Here is a 20,519-nt window from a genome sequence, read left to right as displayed (position 1 = left end):
CCAGGTTTTTCCAAGACCTCTCTCATCTCCCCTCCTGGTAGGTGTTTGGCTGCATCACTTGACGCAGACCAAAGGCCAAAAGAAAATGTGTCCCGGGTACAAGAGGCGTTAATTTCCCAGAAGGTAGGACTGCAAGGCAAAAACAAACATTCTTCCACCATGTGTCCAATCTCTTGCTTTCTCTGTCCGGGGGCAGGGAAGGGAAAGTGGCCGTCCACAAATTGGCAGTGGTGGCTTAATCACCAAACTCTCAGGAGAAACATGGTTGGAAAGAAAAGCTGGGCCCAAGGGAGCCAGGCGATGTTTTCATGCAATCTCTCTGTCTACAGCCAGGATGGAGGCAGGTTTCTCCCAGGTCCCTAGAAAAGGGGCATTCACTGCAGCATTAAATAGCAGCATTTCTTTCTTAAGCCATACATCCAGGATGCCAGTAAGGTTGTACTACACTTTGGGTCTGGATGGTGACCACCACCACCTTAGGCATCAAGCATTGGAAAGAGGTTTGTGGCCGTCCGAGTCAGAGCTGGAAGTAGGTCCAGGCTACTAGCTTGTGGCGTGTGCCAACAAATCCTCTCCCTCACCATAGTACCCCTCTGGGGAGTCCCTCTCCTTTCAATGGTAGAGGGCTCCATTCCACAGTGGAATGGCCCCTGCATCCCTCGCCGTCAAAGATCAGACAGATGAGACCCATCTTCAAAAGAAAGGTTTATAAGGAGAGGAGCATATTCAAGGGTCTCCTTGATGCAGATTATGCCCAAGTAGAGAATTGTACCGGCACCAAGACCTCGACGCCTGAGGCAGGGGCTGTTGGCGCCAGGAAGTCTGCAACCACAGAAGACGGCGTATGGCCCATAGGGACATGGTCATGGTCTCCAGAGGGATCTCTGCAGGCGTTTTTAGGCACAATAGTATATGCTATTTTGGAAGATAATAGTTACATAAAATGGGGTATTAAGTACAAGTTATTTTTAGGAATTAAACATAGGAGTAGGTAATGTGCATAGAAATATTTGAATGTTGGAAACTTTAAACATTATACATTGACTAATGATGTTTTTTTCACATGCAGCTGAAAGGCATATTATTAAATCCAAGAACATAAAAGAAAAAGCCCAAAAGGAAAAGGCATTTAGCATGATGATATTGGGAAATGGCATCATACTAAACAAAAAATAAACATGAAATGAAGGCAACTATATGAATGATCTGTTAACAATAACAGCATGATGTTATGTTATGGTCTATTTGTATAGCGTCTTATATACCATTGGCATGATCTCAAAGCGCTGTGGGTTGAACGCCCTTGGGGACCGGAGTCCAGGTCAGTGGAGAGTAGAGTAGCACATAGTGCTTGGGTGCACTTGGTATGAGTGTAGCCAGTGCAGGTTGCGCAGTGGCTGCTGCATTCTAATGCTAGGCGCAGTGGTTGAGAGATCAGTGGAATGTGTGCAGCAAGGTAGTTGACCTCCGAGACTGCATTCTGGTGGGCATGGGGCCTATGTATGAGATTATGTGTGTAGCTAAGCTGATTTGTTCGTGGGGTATGACTGCATTCTAACAGACTATTGAGGGGTTCATGGAGTAGTGTAGGTATGTGCGCAGCTAGGCCGAAATCGAGCGAGGGGTATAGCTGCGTTCTATTTTTTGTTGCTGTAAAGGGGAGAATAAGCATATTGGTAAGAGCGAGTGTACTTACTGGCAAGACGACCATGCTCCTAGTTACTTTCCAGAGCACGATGTGCTGACCATGTCTGTCCTGGTGGTTCGTGGAAATGGATCTCAGAGAGAGATGCTCTGGCTGGTACAGAGTATGTTGTGTTTGCCCGGTTGAAGAGTCCTTGTTTCTGAGGCTCAACTGTAGGTGCCAGAGGGCCCATTTTTCCGGGTCCCTGGTCATAGTTTATAGCAGGTGGCTGGGTAATTCCAGGTGTGGAATTATATCGCAACAAGGTTGTCCGTTCCAAGAGCAGGAATGCTAGAGAACTGATTGGCTGGAGGCCGTAGTGCATATTCCAAGGAGATAGTTGCTATAGCGCCTCGGGTGAGGGAGTACTTGGCATTATTCCTATGTAGCCCAGGGTAACTTGACTTGAGCATATACCGCCTTGTCTACCCGATAAGTGACACAATATGGCCCAATCGTAATGTTTGCACATTAGTGCTACAAGTGTCTGCTGTAGTGGCTGTGTGTATTAATTCCCAGATAGGTAGAGCTTGACAGAGGGTTAACAAGAAACAGGGCCAATCGTAATTGACTGACATGGGAGCCTGCGATGGTGGCTCTCTGTGTTAATTCCCAGATGGGTTAAGTTTGACACAGGTTAACAAGAGCAGGCCCAATCGTATTTGGCTGTCAGAGGAGCCATTACGCTCTGGGATTGTGGTTGTGCCCAGGAGTTTGCGAGTACTATTATATGGCAGCAATTGGAATCTCCTGTAGTGTTAGTGCAGTGCTTGCTTAGGGGAAGATCATGATTAAGCTCAATTATGGGGGATAACATAGGTGCTGTTGGGCTCTAGTTTGGAGTCAGGGTATTCATGTCCAGGTTGTTATAAACAGACAGGCATCTAATGGTGCTAGAGCACAGTGCATGTCTGGTCGGGTGGCAGTGAGCTTGCCTGGTCATAGCACAAGATTATAGTGATGTCAAGTCTTAGGTTTTGGAGTCGTGGGGATTGGAGTGCTGGGGGGCATGGCCAACTTTTTGGCACAAAGGGGGGCTCCTAGCCCATTGTAGTCGAGCCAACAGCTACCTAGCCCAGAGCCTATTGATCTCTTGAGCCAGCTTCCATGCCCCAGCTGTTCCTACTTTTCCGAGATGCCTTTCTAGCAGGATTTTGTGACCCGACTCTTTCTACTTTCCGAGCTAATACGTTCCAGCTAAATTCTGGCCATTGGTGGAGAGTTTAGCGGCCCTAGGTGGTCCCTTATATGGTTTAGGGAAAGAGGCAGGTTTTCAATGCTTTACAGAAGGCCATGTAGTCTTGGTTGTGTCGAATGTGGGAATGCAGGGAGTTCCACAGTGTTGGTGCCAAGGATGAGTAGGTGGACTGTCCAATCCTGGCTGAATTCAAGGCTGAAATCACCAGCAGGAGGGCCGTGCTTGACCTTAGGGTGCATGTTGGAATGTAGGGCATAATATAATCTTCTCTTGTAGGTATGCCACGCTGGCCTTGTACACTGCTCGGTGGGTGATGCGTAGGACTTTGAAAGTGGCCCTTCATCCAATAGGGAGCCAGTGAAGGATGCGGAGAGCAGGCGAGATGTGATCCTTTAATCCCAGTGCAAGGAGGAGTCTGGCGTCCGCAATCTTGACTTTTTGGAGTTTAAGTTGGTACGCCGGTGCACGCACATTGATGGAGTTTGCATAGTCCAGTCTGGACATAATTGCAGCCAGTCTCTTGGGGTAGGTGAGGTAAGGGAAGATGCGTCTCAGAAGTCTATGGTGGTAGTGACAGGATTTGGAAACATTGTTGATCTGGTGGGACAGGGTTAGGGGGCAATGCTAGGGAGGGGGGGGGGCATGGGAGTGGTTGCAGAAGTAGAGATGTGTTGCCTCACACCATAATCTCAGTTTTCCCTGGGTTCAGAAGGAGGTGGTTTCTTGTCATCCATAGGTCTATATCTGAGGCAAGTTGCTAGGTCGGGTCTTGTATCGGAGCTCGTTTTGGGGATTCTCAGGATAATTTGGGTGTTATCAGCGTAGTTATAGCAGGTGAGGTTGTGCGAGCAGATGATCCCTGGCAGACGGGTCATGTAGAAATTGAATAGGAGCAGTGAAAGACAGTGTTAGAAGGGCGAGTGGTGGAGAGAAAAGGGGGAGGAAAGTGATTGGTTTCCTATTGTTGAGGAAAGAGGCAATCCAGTTGTGTCGAGTCTCGGATTCCTAGGGAGTGGAGTTGGTCGAGGATAGAATGGCTAATTGTGTCAAAAGCTGGTAGGGATCAAGGAGAACCAGTGCTGCGCATCCTTCAGAGTCTGCTGAGGCTTTGAGGTCGTCCCAGATCAAGATCAGTGTGGTTTCGGGTCCGTGGCACGGATTGAGCGGGGTCTAGGGGGTCGTTGGATTCAATGAAAAGGTTGAGCGGAAAGTATGCAGAGCGGTCGAGGAGTTGGAGATGGGTCTGTAATTGAATGGCTTGAGGGCAGCGGGGGGTTTTGGGAAGATGCTACAGTTGAGGGAGTCATTGAGTATGGACCTCATCCGTTCTTCCGCAGACATGGAGGTGAAGATTTCTTTAAGGAGAGAGGCTGGATAAAAGGGGGATGGGGGGACCGGGAAGGTCTGCTGTTGGACAGTAGTTTAAAGAACTCCTCACTCGGGTTGAAAGATGCCGTTATAGGGACGGTGGAATTGGAATCTCAAGGAGTGGGTGTTGGGCAGGGGGCGAGGTTGGAATGGCCCTCCTTGTGCTGTGGAAGTGTTGGGAGAGGGAGTTGCAGAGCGTGGACGTGGTCGGGGCAGTGGTGCAGGAGGGCTATACAAATTCTATGATGATACTGTGGAGCTCTTTGCTATGCTGCAGCAATTCAGGATTATTTTATTGTAGTAGGCTTTTTTGGCCTTTTGGATCTCAGATTTGTAGTTACGGTGTTGATGGGCGAACACAGACTTGATATGAGGGGTTTTGGATGCTCGCCATTTGCGCTCGAGGGAGCGATTTTGGGTTTTGAAAGCCTTCATGTGGGGGGTGAACCATTTGGGGGTTGGTCCTTTACGGGTGGCAGCGGGCGGGAGGGGGTGAGAGGGAGTTAAGCCAGGAGTCAAAAGATTCAATAGGCAAGGGTCTATCTGAGGCCTGGAGTGCCGGGAGTGTGCATAGCAGGGCTTCAGCCAGGTCAGGTAGTACTTTGATCTTGTTCCAGCATCTGTGATCATGGGGGAGGAACAAAACGGGCCTTAGGTGGTGGGGGCGGTGTGCAGACAGAGAAAGGTAGAGCTGAGTTGTCAGTCCAGATGAGGGGTTTGGGGCTGGACACAGACCAGGTTGCAGGAGTTGAAGATCGCATCAACGGTGTGGCTTCCAATGTGGGTGGGCCAAGTGGTATGCTGGGAAAGGTTGAGTACCTCTAGACTGTCTTACAAGGGTTGGCTCATGGAGTTGTTGGGCACATCAAACCAGATGTGAAAGTCCCCCAGTACGGTAAGTGCTGGGTGTTTGACCAGAATGGTAGCTCGTGAGGCGCAGAGACTGATGGCAAAATGTCTGCCGTATCCAGGTGGCCTGTAGATGAGAAGGAAGCTGTGAGAGACAGTGGGCAACAGAGTCTGACTAGAAGGGATTCACAGTTAGCTGCGCAGGGTGGAGTTTCGGTGAGTGTGATGGTAATGTGTGGTTTGTGGAGGATGGCTACTCCGCCACCTATCGAAGGTCTGTTGTGGGAGATGAGCGAGTAGTCGGGAGGGAAAGCCTTGTGCACGACTGGTTTGAAATAATCTTCCGAGAACCATGTTTCAGGGATTATGAGATCAGGATTGTTACAGGATAGGAGGTCAAAGATGCGGTGTCTGTTTTTTGGGCATTGAATAGGAGGAAGGTGACTTGATGGGACGTGGCGGTAGTTCCTCTGATGCTCGTAGCCAGATGGCTGGAGGAGGGGGGGAGCGGGGGATGGGGTAGCTGTGTGGACAATAGGGCCTAAACAGCGAGTGACTGGAAGGAAGGGTGGTAGTTTGGGTTGAGAATTTTGTTTGTGGGGGGTGGTGAGCGAGGTGGATCGTGAGCGGGAAGAGTGAGCGGGCAGTGGCCGGCTTGCGTGAGATGAAAGGAGGTAGATCAGGGGTAGGAAGGTGGGCGCTGAGTGGTGCCAGTGTGGGGTCCAGCTAGTTGTTGAGCGGGGTTTGTGTCGGGGGAGTAGAGGTGTAGATATAGTGGGCAAGAGGTCGTTTTCAAAGCAGGATAGTCGGGGGAGTAGCCAGCAGGCAGGACCCAAAAGCTGTGCTCGGGACAGTGGACCGATGCAGGCGTGAGGAAGCAAGAAGAGGCGAGGGCGAGGGCCGGTCTCTGTTCCAGAGTTTTGTGCGTTTGGGTGAAAGAGGTGAGAGAGAGGGTGGGGGGTTGAGAGGGTGAGAGGGAAAACCGGATGGAGCAATAGTTCTGGAAAGAGCAAGGCATGCCAGGCTGAGAGGAGTGGAAGGGAAGGGAGTGGGCTGGAGATGGAGGGTGAGGGGATGCCAAGTGGGGTTGTGGGGGGTTTAGCAGGTGATGAGGAAGGTGGGCCAGACTGGGTGGAGTTCAGGGTGGGGGGTGGCGAGAGTGGGCTGGGGTTGTCCAGGGTGGGTGGTGAGGGTGGGGTCAGGCAGTTCTGAGGTGGAAGTGAGGGACAGTATGCGTATCGACAGTGGGTCAGGGTTATTGGTGGGACAAGGAGCTCCCCAAATAAGTGTTTGAAATGGTGTGAAGTGCAGGGGTCCTTGGGGTTCTGGCTAGGGGTAGAGGGGACTGATCTGGAAGGAGAGTTCCGGCAAGGTGGCATAGATGTTAAAGTAGTGGCGGAGTGGTCGTGTTTTTTGGAGCGCCAGAGAGCTCCTCTGGTTTCATCGTTGGATGTTGCGCAGTGTGTAGAAGTGGGGGGTGGGGTTGAGGGTCATTCTCATCGGTTGTCCTGAGGGGGAGGGTGGGAGCGAGGGGAGGTTGTGATGAAGTATATGTGAGCGGGGAATGGAGGGGTGATGCTTGGCGCGCCTGGCAGCTGCTCTGTTATGAGAGTTGGAGGAGGTGTGGTGAGAGGAGGAAGGGTGTGAAGGGTCAGAGGGTAAGAGGATTTGAATGCAGGGATTGGAGATGGGTGGGTGGATTGGAGGGGTGTTGTGACGTACCGGGAGGTTCGTGAATCAAGGTGCTAGTATAAAAGTGATGGGGTGATTTTTGACTTGCCAGAGGGTTCCTTTTGTTTGTGGGTTAGGATGGGAAGTGTGTGGTGAGTGGCTGTGTGCGGGAGTAATGCTCTGGGCGAGTGTGGTGCAGATGGATCAGAGTTGTGGGGGCAGAGTGGTGGTCTCAGTAATCGTGGTGTCCCTGTTAGTTTGGACTGGTCAGTCATTGTTGTGTGAGGGAGCAATGCAGCTTCAGGTAAAGAGAGCTTAGGTCTGAGGTATCTGGGCCGAGAGAGAGGGACCCAAGTTTAAAACACTGCCGTCGTTTCAGCTAGATAAGGGGTACCTAAACTGTCAGAGCGAAGCCCAGACCGGATGTTCCAGCAGCGGGCAGTGAGCCTGATGCGAGACACCTGGACAGCGGGAAAAATGCCCATATTTGAGACAAAAGCAGCAGAGAGCCACTATCTAGATGCGAGATACCTAAATAGTGGGAGGAAATGCCTAAATCAGACTATAACAGGCAGTAATAAATGGCTAGATGTGAGATACCTTAACAATAGAAGGAAGTGAGACAACCACAACAATTAATGGTCAACTAGATTGGGAGAGGAGGCCCAAATCTGAGGCAGCAGCAGTCGAAACCGGCTAAATGTGTGGTAGCTGAGCAGAGGGAGAAAATGCCCAGATTTGACAGTGCCAACCGGCAGCAACTGGCTAGATGTCAGATAACTTAGTATTTGGAGGAAACACCTAGTTTAGAGGCAGCTGTGATCGGTGCGAGACCTATACAGTGAGAGAGCGCCTACATTTGGGACAATGGGAGGCTAGAAGCGAGATATCAATATTGGGAGGAGCCACCCAAATCTCAAACAACAACTAGTAGCTAGATGCGAGACACCTGAACAGTGGGCGACAAGGCCCAAATTTGAGACCGTGGCTGCAGAGAACAAGCAGTCAGATGTGAGACACCTGGATAGAGAGAGAAACCACCCAAAATGGGGGCACAACAGTAAATGCAACAACACCGAGATTTGGGACACCTAGATAGAGGGAGAAGGGGTCTAAAATGGAGGCAGAACAGAATGGAACACCTAGATTTGGGACATCTGGAAAGAGGGAGACAGTGTCCGATACAGGGGTATAGCATAAGGCAGTGGGCAATTGTCCTACACGCAGATTAAAGGCTACCTAAAACAATTTACCTGTATCGAGATATGGCCGACGAACAAAATACCCAAGTGAAATATGCTTTTCATCAAACTGTTGGCTACATGCATCAGACTGCAAGATATTAGGTAATCAGATTGGTGGGGCAGTTTAATGGGGTACAGTAATGGCTGTGCCCCCTGTCAGTCGCTGCTGGTTGACATCTGCAGGCGTCACAGGCTAACATGGGCCAACACAATCTGGAGCTGCTTCTGTATAAGCTGCCCTTTGCTTCGTGGCCCTTAGCCGGAGGGGTTGCACGGGCAGTGGGGCTGCCCTACAGTAACGACTTAAGGAGTGCACTAGGGCCAGTTGGGGGCAGGCGCGGAGGTGGGAATGCGAAAAGAACTCTGGCTGAGAGCCGGGTGCAGGAGAAACGCTGCACACGGACAAATATATCAACATATGCCCAAATGTGAACCACTATAGGGCAGAAGAGCAGTAGCTGATGAGATACTAGTAAATCATATCAGCACGAAGAGGCTGGTGCAACTCAAACCAGATCAAATATAAAAAATGTAATTCTTTAATTTTAGGTTTTTTTTTTTTTTTTTTTTTTTTTTTAAGAAGAGGGAGGACACAAATCAAAAGGACATAAGAAAATAATTCAAAATCCGGAAGACTAAGTAAAAGGCAGTAAAAACGTTGTTACAAATACAAATGATGAATATACATACAAATTAATGACATTGTTTTAAGAAGATCACTAGCTTGATATATTGATGACATTATAAAACAAACATTGTGGGGAAGTTTGAAACCTTTAATGTCAATTACTGAAGTATGTTGATTAGTTATTTTTACACAAAAGTGTAGGACTCTTATAGTAGTCGATACACTATGAAAGCAACTACTTGCATTGTATCATGTGGAAAATGTAAGAGGTAAAGCATAATAGTTGATAGTGAAGAACAGTGCTTAGTTATTTTAATTTGTTGTGTCCTTTACATGATTCGTGTTCAATTATTAATTCTGTATCCTCGAAAATAATCCGAGGATCAAAACATGGGCCGGCACCATGGATTAAGAAAGGGCCATTAAATGAACTGAGAAATGTAAAAAAAAGGTCAGAGCGAAAGGAATTGTATACAATATCCTTGAATAAGCTTTTCTATCGATTAAATATTATTTGAGCAAGAAATATGTGGGTTTTCACTGGCAAAGTGTAATCTGTTTCATTGTTATGGTACTGAATGGATACATTTAAGTATCCTTGTTTAAAAGTGTATAAGGAAATGGAACGGTAACCTTCCAACAGAGATTATATGCAGTGGGGCACCCGGACCCATTTTTGAATAAATATATTATGCTGCACATGAATTGTATTACTCTGACATTATATATTTGAGTCCAAAACCCATAAGTGAAATCCAAGACAATGAGTAGCAGATGCAATTGGGAGTATGTACTATGTTTAACTTTCATTGGATTCTGAGAGATTGTGTTTGTGGTTACTACTCCTCCATGTAAAAGGAGCAAGATCCATTACAAGTCATTTTATTCTATAAAACGTAAATAAATTAAAAATACACCACATAATAAATTCACACTCAAATGTCTTCCTTTACACACATTAGCCCATGTACAGGCTTTTCTACTAGTTAGTGTGGGTGTGTCTGTATATATATATATATATATATATATATATATACACATATATATATATACACACACATTTATGTACATGCAGAGGAGCGCCCGGATTAAAAAATGGGTTTGGGCACCCCTCGCGCCCCTCTGCATACGCATTCACATACATATACATACATACATCTATCCATATACATATACATACATACATATATACACACACACACACACCTATACATACATATATACATATATATACACATATATACACATACACATATACGGCTGTCGTTTTCACAGTCGTTGGAGGAGCACTCAATCCCAAAAAGAGGTCGGGAAACCAAGGTGCAAAAAGTATTCCACTTTATTTTAATTTCAAAGTTCCATAAAATTGTCACACATTCTCACGGCAGAAAAAAAGTTTTCAAAAACCACACACATCGTGGTCCTCCCAAGGTGACTGCCGCATAGTAGATGGAGTCTACGCGTTTCGCGGACCACTGTCCGCTTGTTCACAACTAGTGATCCGAACACTGTTGTGGATAAAAATACCCCATGTGACATGTGGTCAAACACAGAAAGAGGACTACCCCATTTCAGACCCATGTCGGCCATTTTGGAACGGGTGTGTTATGTGAATGGGTTTGTCAGGCCCGTGCTGCTGCATGGTATTTTATGTAAGTGCTCTACTTTTTACTAGTGTGTGGCTGTGTGGCAGTGACGCATATTGGACTTCCATTAAATATGGTGCCAATAATTAACATGCAATCTATACATTATAGCATAATACTCGCCACCGCGTTACCAGTCTGTAATGCGGAACACTAATTGTAGCCATACATATACATACCACAAATTCAAATGCCTCTATCTCTAAAGTGCAGAGTACTCTTAGTAGTACAATACTACTTGGTAATACTAAAGTGCATATTGTTAACAGCATGATTATAAAGTGCATAGTGCGCATAATACTTGATCTAAAATATCTCTCACAAAGCCAACCATTATGTTTATAAACTATTTATTTTATTTATAAAGCGCAGCCAGGCCCGGGGGCATAAGGGCGCGTAAATGTGGAGCTGGTTACAAGGAACAGTTAAATGAGTTACGTTACAGTTACATTTGCAGGAAGGTTACAGTTACATAAGTATGCAATAACAACAATACAGACAACCAGGTTCCAAAAATGGTTACAGGTAGGAGCTGGCGTCGTAAAACAAGTGCATATTCCGAGTGAACCTTAACCTAATCAGTAGGTTAAGGTTTAAGCTGTCATGAGTCCATGTTATGGAGCCAACACTTCGTGCTATATTTGAATCGGTTAAATGATGGTTCTGCACGTAGATGTGGGGGGATGGTGTTCCATAGTTTAGAAGCTTGTACCGGGAAGCTAGCTCCACCCGAATTGTGGAGTTTAAATCTCGGGGTGGTCAAGGTGTTAGTTTGGGCTGCTCTAAGAGGTCTCGAGGCAGAGTGTGGTGTAAAATGGTTAGTGAGGTATGCTGGAGCAAGGGTAGCTCTAACTTTGTGTGTGAGGGCAAGCGTTTTCAGGGATATTCTGTGCTTGACTGGGAGCCAATGCAGGTTGCGTCTGGTCTCAGATATGTGTGCTTTTTTGGGGATGTTAAGGGCAGCTCTGATTGCATTATTTTGGACTACTTGTAATTTATTGATATTTTTATGGCTGGTGCCCAAGTAAAGGGCGTTACAGTAGTCTATTTTGGATAGGACTAAAGCTCTCGCGAGAGTGATACAGTTGGGAGCGGATAAGAATGGTCTACATGCTGTAATAAGCTTGCAAGTGTAGGCAGCTGATGCCGCTACTGCGTTAGTTTGTTTAGAGAAGGATAAGGTAGCATCGATGTAAATACCAAGAGTTTTAGTATTGTTGGAGACTGAAATGAGGTTGCCATCTATGGTAAAGGCTTTGAAGGAAGGATTGAGATTTTTAAGTTTGGCGGGTGTGCCCAGGATGATCAGCTCAGTTTTATCGTCATTGAGACACAAGCCATGGTGTGCCATCCATGCTTGTATAACTGAGTAGATTTCATTGAGGGTTGTGCTGTCAGTTTCATAGTCACCCGTGATAGGAAAGAGTATCTGGGTGTCGTCCGCATAGTTGGTATACGTAACACCCAGATAGTCTAGGATATCGAAGAGGGGTTTCGTGAATATATTATAAAGTGTCGGGGACACGCAGGAGCCTTGCGGGACACCACAGGGTACTGGGGCCGGCTCGGCGGAATCTGTGGGAGAGAAGACCCTCATGGTTCTGTTCGCCAGGAAGGAGCTGATCCATGCCGTGGCTGCATCTGAAAAGTGGGCTGCAGATTTCAGGTGTTGAGTGTTTGATGGTTAACCAAATCAAACGCTGCTGACAGGTCAAGCAGCAGAAGGAGTGCTAGTTTGCCTTGGTCTTTCAAGGTTTGGATCTGGGTGGTGAGGTCAATAAGTGCGGTTTCCGTACCGTGTCTTGGTCGGAAGCCTGATTGCCTGAGCCCTAGGAGATTATTGGCTTCTAGATAATCCTGTATTTGTAGATAGGCTGCTCTGTCCAGTATTTTTAATAGGAATGGTACTGTCGTTATTGTTCTGTAGTTAGACGGGTTGGCTGGGTCAAGCGTAGGTTTTTTGAGGAGTGGAATGACCCAGGCGTCTTTAAGATTGTCAGGGACTATTCCGGATGTGAAAGAGGCATTTATGAAGTTGGTGATGAATGGCGCCAGATCGTGTGCTGCTGCTTTAACAATCGGGGCGGGGCAGGCATCCCCTTGGCAGTTTGAAGGTTTTAGTTTCCTGATGATGTTTTCTACTTCCCATGTTGAGAGGGGTGAGAAGCTGAAAGGTTTACAATTCGTCTGAGAGGTTGGAGGTATGTTGGGAGGTTGTTTGTAGTTGGGGTCAGCAGATAACGGGGATTTTTTAGCGGTAATTTTGGATTGTAGGCGAGCTATTTTATCTAATAAGGCTTTCTGGATGTTGCTACACCATAGTGCGTCAGTTATACCTTTGTCACTTGGGGCAATAGGTGATTCTAATTCTTTGAGTATTTTGAAAAGTTCTTTAGTGTTGGATTCAGCTTGAGTAATCCTTGTGTTATAGGAGTCTTTTTTGGCTGCGAGTATGGCTGCTTTGTAGCTAGAGGATACTAGGGTTAGTTCAGCTTTGTTAGGAGCTGTGGGGTATTTTTTCCATAGTGCCTCAGCGGTTCTTTTGGCTTTACGTAATTCTCTTAACTGTGGCGAGAACCATGAGTTGAGGTGACGCTGTGGTTTCGGTTTCCACAGTTTTAGAGGGGCAGTGGAGTCCAGGGCTTTAAGTATAGCCTGGTTATAAGTGTCCACTAGAGCTGTTGGGTCTGCGTTTGAATCAATATTATTCAGAATAGGGAGTAGAATAGGTAGAAGTTTGTCAGGAGTAATATCTTTCTTGTTTCGCGTGCGGATGGCAGGGGCGATGATAGGTGCAAGGTGAGTAGATTTAGCTTTAATAGAGAAGGTTAGTTTGTAGTGGTCCGACCAGATGCATGGGTCATTAGATAGGAGGTCGATAGAGCAGTTGCTGTGTGAGAGCCAGTCTAGGGTTCTACCTCTGATATGGGTGGGTTCATGGATAATGTGTGTGTGACCCAGATCGGATAGAGAATTAGCTAAGTCAAGGGCGTTGATGTCTTTGGGATCGTTGAAGCCGAGGTTAAAGTCCCCAAGTAAGATAGTTTGCGAGTTGGGTTTGGTATTTATAGATATAAGTGATGCAATGTCCTCAGTGAAAGAGGAGATGGGTCCTGGTGGTCGATAAATGAGGTGCACGGTGGCCGTGTGGTTGGGTGAGAGAGGTAACTTGATTGACAGGGATTCGGCAGACGGGATTTGCGCATCTTGGATGATTTTGATGTCGAATGTATTTCTATATATGAAGGCAAGTCCGCCTCCCTTTGTTTGAGTAGTGTTTCTGTCAGATCTTATAATGGCATAATCGTTAGGTATTGCGAGTGCCAGAGATGGTCCGGATGCGGCATTTAGCCAGGTTTCCGTGACTGCGAGGATATCAAGGTTTTCAAAGGTTATAAAGTCAGCAATGTCGAGAGCATGGGCAGGAATGGACCTGGCATTCACAAGTGCTGCTTTGATGAGTTTATCTTTTTTGATATTTTTTTCAAATGTAGGCGGTGGGTTATGGGCTGGATTATTGGCGTCAGAGAGGGGAGCAACGTGGTTATGGGCAAGATGCAAGTGATTCATAGTCCGGGCCCTTAGTCTAGTGTTCCTGTTTAATATACTGGGGTGGTGAGAATATGGGGGGGTAGAAGGACTGGTTCGGATGTTTAGATTAGTATTTCTCTTCAGAGTGTTAAGGTGGATCGAACCTAGGTGAGTGGGTGGTCTAGTTCTGGAGTTCAGTCTGGAATTTCTGATGGAGATAGTACAGGGCTGGTTAGGTGTTGGTTTGGTGGCAAAGTGGAGTAACCAGAGTGCTGGATCATCCAAGTATAAATTTGCGGGGGTCATGGTGCTAGGCCTCAGGGAGGATGTGGTGGGTGCCATACCTAGTCTGGTGAGGGTATATTGTTTATGGTGTATAGACTGACTAGCCCAATAACTACTATAAGTATACAGTAGATGGATGAGCGTTGATATGTACCAATACATGATGTTTAAGGTGATGCTGGTACACAGGGCGACGGGGATGACCAATGCACAGCAATTGTAGATGTGGTCTGAGAGGCGACCAGAAGGCGCAACACACTAGTGAATGTAGTCAGATAGGCGACCTAAAGGCACAACACAGTGGTAAATGTGGTCAGATAGGCGACCAAAAGGCACAATACAGTAGTGAATGTAGTCAAATAGGCGACCAAAAGGCACAACACAGTAGTGAGTGTAGTCAAATAGGCGACCAAAAGGCACAACACAGTGGTAAATGTGGTCAGATAGGCGACCGTAAGGCATCTAACATTACTGGCCATGAGCTGGGACTGCCCTGGCAAAGAGTTTGCGTCAGGCCCCGATCGACCAACATGTGGTAGACGGATGTGCCATCCGCGTGTTATGAGCGGGGGACATAGACACAGGAGGGGCTTTGTAAGTGTGCAAGAGTAAAGGCACAAATCCTACCAGAGTGTTCACGAAGCTGTCGCCAGACAAAGCCTGCTTTGCGGAGGGCAGCACGTACGCATTGTTCCGGAAGCAGCTAGGGTTCCTACGGGTCGCAATGTGGGAAGCGAAGCAGTGTTCCGCGCCGTGCCGCTAGGTGCGGACAGGGGCAGACAGGAGGGGCCTTTGGCTCATGGGCCTTAGGCAGCTAGGGCCGGCTTCCGCCTTCGGTCGCCAGGCGCTGTCGATATGCAGATGAGGGTTGCTAGGCAACCATAGGGAGCGTCGGGGAGACGAACTGTGCGGCGGCCATCTTGTTGCCAGGATCTCGTCGGTGTTGAGGCCAGGTCTATGGCCAGGGGTGCACCGTGCACTACGGGTGCAGGCAGTCAGATGCTGCAAGTGAGAGTGCGCTCGGGATGGTAGGAAATGGCAGCGGATCCGTGTCCCAGCTGCTCCTGCAGCATGGGCGAATCGATGTGCCTCCGAGCACGATCGAGTGTTCGTGATGCGAGCGGGGCTCCAGCAGGGCTCCTGCCCGAGTGTAGAGTGAGCTGAGGGGCAGACAGGAGGGGCCTTTGGCTCACGGGCCTTAGGCAGCTAGGGCCGGCTTCCGCCTTCGCAGCTATTTGTCTCAACAGACTCCGATTGGCCTTCGGTTTGCATATGCATAGTACTTGTTAATCAGTTTAAAGTACAATGTGCTAGCAGCCGTATCTAAGGTGCTAATTATGTTCCCGTTACATATATACACATATATATACACACACTAGAATTAGAATAATTAGGTCAGCCTCCCATTGTGGCCTATTTGGGGCACCTCGACTGAATCCAGCCAACGCTTGGGTGTAAATGTAAGAGATAAGGGAGGTAAGCCCATTTGCACTAGGAGGTAAGGGAATTAGACATAGGAAGGAACTTTTTATCTGAGACTCCCGTAATCTAATAACTGACATTAGGAGCAGTAATGTCCTGAATTCTATCGCTGAGAATCCATCTTTAACTATGTTGTTAATCCATACAAAGTTTACAATACCAGAAATACAATTACACAAGTCATGTAAGTGAATTTCATCATGAATCTCACTATGTATGGCCATAGACCTTGCACATGCCAAAGCCAGAGTTTAATTTCCAAAAGATCAAGGCATTCAGAGGTTGATTATTGGACGTTGGGTGATCATTTCAGCATGAAGTGACTGGTACAGAAAGCTGGGGGGTTTATTTGTGGCTTGGTTAGCAAGAACCGAGAGGCCTATAGTCTTGGGATGTACTCCAATGCCCATTTTGAATTCTGCTCCCCTCAGTGCAACATTGGAGTATAGTAGGCCAGAAGCTGCAGCACAGCTAGTGTTAGAGATTTGCATAGCAGAAGGATCACTATTTTCTAGGTTTAAAAGAATGTGTGTTTCGGAATCTTATTAATTACTAAAATCCCATGTATAACGCCCACTATGTTAATCTTCAATTCAATGTAACATCTATGCAGGGATGACTATGGCCTGAGAAGGCAAGACAGGCGTGTGCTTTACATCGTCATATATCAAAAAGTGTCACTTTGTAATTTACTATAAAGCCAATCAACAAATTATACCCCCCTCCCCCCAACAGAACCCCCGTCAATGCACTCCCAATCTTATGATTGTGTATGTTGCTCTTATATTTATAACCCTATCCTCCAACATCATAGGCCGAACACTATTAATCGGACACCAATATGGCAAAGTGGAATATGAAACAAAGAATGACTGCAGGTTGAATGTGGTCTGGTTTAAATATAAACCTTTCACAAACAGTAACAAAAGAAATAATCAAAAGGAAACATGCTTTACACCTGCAACTTGAGCTAAAATCTCACTGAAGCATTAATCAAAGCAACCTGCTCTCCAATCATAAAATTAATTTCCGGCCAACATAAAACAAAGCAGACAACAGAGAATAATCCGACTTGCACTCTGAGCCCAGTACGATAACACCGGACCTCAGAGCATTCCAAGTGTCATTTCGGGTCCTGTGGGGGCTAGGGTTAGATTAAGAGTTAGGGTAAAATTAAGGATAACATTAGGATTTGGGTAGGGAGGCGGGGGTTGGGGGAGGGGGGTAGGGCCGAATCCCCCATCCCCCAATATACATAAAAACGTTACAAGGAGCTGGCCAGTGCCGAAATGTCAGCACTGGACAGCTCCATGTAAGGTTTAAAAGTTACAAAAAAAAGCATTGAAATACTATTTTTTACATGTAAAAGTGCATTTCCATTGAAACCAGTCCATTTATATTTTCGATGGACTGGTTTAGATGGAAATGCACTTTTACATGTTAAAGATAGCCTGTCGATGCTTTGCATTAGATGGTTTGGTATGTAGATGTTTTTACCACTCTGGTACGTCCCCATTCCAAGGAGAGTAAAGGGGGTGGGACGTAAGAGTACACCTCATTACCAGCACTAGTTGAAAATAGCGCAATATTCACAGTCGCATATAAATACCCATCTACTTGCTTTGCAGGGCTTCAAACCCCTGGTTCTATTTTCAGATCTTAGCAGGAGGGCTAGCCCCTTGGTAAAGCAAGTACTCAAACACCTGTAAGCCCGATGAGACTTTCCTCTCATTCCAGCACCCTAGGAGTGACAGCAGGCAGCATCTTGGTGAATGACCCCAGAGGAAAATTGGGAGGGGAGGCTGGGGGTACCGTCCCTTGTACCTCCCCACACCGCAGTGCGCTGCCTGACGACAGGCCTTTCACTTTTTGCTTTCCCCTTCTCTGCAGTGAGCAGAGCAGACAACAGTGCAGACCAGCTTTGCCTTCTGTGCTGTAAGCAGGGGCTCAGAAAGACTATGCTGGCTTCAGTGTAATATTCTCTGCTATGAACAGGGAGTTAATAAAGGGCAGGTGCAGCTCAGAAGCCTGTGATCGTTGATGTTTAGGGGGCCTTCACCACTTTGTCTCCCCTCGGCTTTTCTGTCTCAACCTCCTTGCTTTGTCAACCTGTTCTCGCGAGTGTTCTTGTCAGCAACTCTCCTGTTCTTTACCCTCCTGCTCAGTTGTCCCAGCTTAATCTCATGTCACATAATCTAACCTCTTCCTTCTCCCATCTTTAACCTGCCTTTGCCTTGTGTTTCCACGTGCCAATTCCCAAACTAATCTCTGGTCCTCCCACCCCTTTTACTGCCCCTTTGCCTCCTCTTCACATCTTTTATTCTTCCAAGTTCCTTTTCTCCAGTTAGCTTTTCCACATCTTTCAAGGTCCTTTCACGCTCCACTTAACCTACATTCCTCCAATCGCCTCCACCACCTGTGGAGCTCCAGAGAACCCCGCACCTCTGCACCGCCATGCATTCCCCTGCTGACACCATTTCCATCCCCTGTGTCTTTGTGTAGCCCAGTTCATAAACCCACTAAAATTGTGGTTATCGGATTATGTGTTAGTTGTGACAGTGATGTGCGATCGAACTACAAACTCCCCAGCTGACTTCCAATCTCTTGCTTACAGCAACTGAGTCTCGCAATCTGCAGTTTCATTTCTGCAGCAGCAGAGGCTCCGATTGCTTTGGAACATGCCCTGGTTTGTCTCTTTGCGTCCAAAGCTTTAGCGCTCATGTGTCGAGCTGCTTTTCACAAATAAAGATTTCAATGCAGCTTTGTGGGGACGAGTGCTAAAAGCAGAATGCCTCTTCCCAAACCAAGTGCTGTCCTGTACCTTGTATGGTTCTGTGGGGGCATGGCAGTTCTGTGAGCAACCACAGGCTCAAGGCCCTTGTTTTGAAGAATTGTCCACGTTGTCAAAGCCAGTCCTTGTTGGTAACAAGGTATTATTTCAAAGGGAACTTGTCTACTAAAGCATTGACAGTCCATGGTGAGGTTGCAGTTGGGCCCCTGACCAATACCAGGGATCTCCTAATCAGCAGGAAGGGGAATCTACTGTAGTAAAATGGATCTTCTAAATGTACAATCTCCCCTTTTCTTTCCCCAAATGCCAGCCAACTAATGGGATATTCCTAATGCCCTTCTCCTGTGCCCCCATGTTGTAAACTAACTAGTGGTTTGGGGGTTCTGGCAGGTTTGAGGGCCATCCCAAGACTCGTGGTCTGAAGCTTGGGAGATCCTCTGTGAACCTACTGCAAAGGGCTGCATCACGGAATGGGTGGCGACCACAGTCCCATCACCCAGCTCCCAAAAATGTGAATTTGTGACAGTTTGTATTCAGGGAAAACAATACCACGATGTACTGTGTGCACAATGATGATGTATGTACGTATCAAAGTCAAAAAGTGTATGAGACTGCAGCAGGTGTCTTATGCTTTTGTGTAATATTCAACTGTTGTCTCTAATAAAGATTTCAGATAGGTGTTACCCTCCGCCCATGTACCTCACCTTCTGCTTCTTTTGTTTGTCCGCACTCTTTTTGGCCTCCTGATCTTCCTTGATGACACGACGTCGCCGCAACTCTGCACTTACTGACCGCTCCAGATGGACAACCTCCTGAAGTGCAACATTCCCAGCCAGAGACAAAAGATGTGCCAGCAGGAAGGTAGGCACGGTGGTTAAATCTTTGGGGTCAGTCGGAGGCTCTGTAAGATCAAAGAATGGTTTGAGATACAAAACTCAGCTTCCCCTGAAAAGACCAAGGGAGTACAATGCTTGCACCTTTGCTATCTTTCCGATACAACAGCCCAATACCTGCTGCTCTCCCCTCATCTGCTGCTTCAGGGGTTTCTGCAGTAGCCCCCTCCAGCTGCTCGAGTACCAGCTTTGAGCACCGCTTCAGGATTTTGGCACAGATGGTCTCTGGCTCCTCAGACAGCTGATAGATGACCGTGATGGCTGTCTCAGTGAAGGGAAGCCAGAGGTGGCTAGGCTGGGAAATACCTGTAATATAAAGGGGGACAATAGTGTGTTTGCCATAACGAGAAAAATAAATAACCACTAAAAAACAGAAACAGCACCACTCCAAGGAGGATAGGATGGAAATGGACCAGTAAATCCTCTGGTTAAGGAAACACAAGACAGCCAAAACTGTTCTCCGGATGGGAGGGACAGAAGTACACTGTTACACATTAACAAAGACAATATTAATGGCAACAGAAGTGAATTCAAGAAGGACAAGGACTAGGCCTTTATATTCAGTACCAGGCCTAAATTAGAATTCAGCAATGCTGAGAATGATCCACCTTGACAAGGTCGGTTACTTCACAGCCCTGCCAGCAATGGGACAACCCACAAAAAGCTTGTCTTCCTTCATAGACATCCCTCATTCGAGAGATCTATTAGCTGAGAACCTGCATTGGTTCCAGCAGATGGAATAGCTACTCTGCCTTGGAAAGATTAGGTAGAGCAGAAAAGAAAAAAAACCTTGGAAGACATCTTTTGAGAGAGATGGAAGTCTGAGACCACCTTCGGACGAGGGAAAGCTTCACTCTAAACATCACTTTCTTTTTGGAGAAAAAAACAAATCTACCTAACCTAGCGCTCTCTCATCTATCTCGCAGAAGCTAAGGGTAAGCAATTTAAGGGAACATGAATGCAAGGGCTGAAACGGAGCACCCATAAGGAATGTCCGCACTAAATTCAAAATCGCACACCGGAACCACAAAAGTGCTTGAAACTGATTACACCATCTCTGTAAAGATTTTATAACTGTGGGAATTGGGGAAAAAGAGTCTTGCTCCGGGGCCCTTTAAAGACCATGTCTCGGCCAAAGACAACAAAAAATCCAGATCGGAAGATATAGGCTAAAGGGTCCAGAACCTTCTAAGGCGTCAAGTATTTACACCAACTGCAGGTCTAAATATACTTAGTGGCGTGTTTCCGA

At 46.9% G+C, this 20,519-nt stretch overlaps 1 protein-coding gene across 2 annotated transcripts in view; it reads right to left on the bottom strand.

Annotated features, from left to right (window-relative positions):
- NCAPD2 (non-SMC condensin I complex subunit D2) overlaps positions 1-20,519 on the bottom strand; it is a 565,387-nt gene that overhangs the window by 146,854 nt on the left and 398,014 nt on the right. For both annotated transcript variants that reach the window (XM_069650673.1, XM_069650674.1), the window contains exons 21-22: positions 19,388-19,576; positions 19,082-19,278 (exon numbers count right to left, since the gene is read on the bottom strand). In XM_069650673.1, coding sequence (XP_069506774.1) covers positions 19,082-19,278; positions 19,388-19,576 — 386 coding nt within the window. The remainder of the gene's footprint in view (positions 1-19,081; positions 19,279-19,387; positions 19,577-20,519) is intronic.

Source organism: Ambystoma mexicanum, chromosome 3p (genome assembly GCF_040938575.1).
Source record: "Ambystoma mexicanum isolate Mex_15411 chromosome 3p, UKY_AmexF1_1, whole genome shotgun sequence".
Classification (NCBI taxonomy): domain Eukaryota; kingdom Metazoa; phylum Chordata; class Amphibia; order Caudata; family Ambystomatidae; genus Ambystoma; species Ambystoma mexicanum.
Note: the sequence above shows the minus strand (reverse complement) of the source record. Positions and strands in the feature narration are given on the sequence as shown.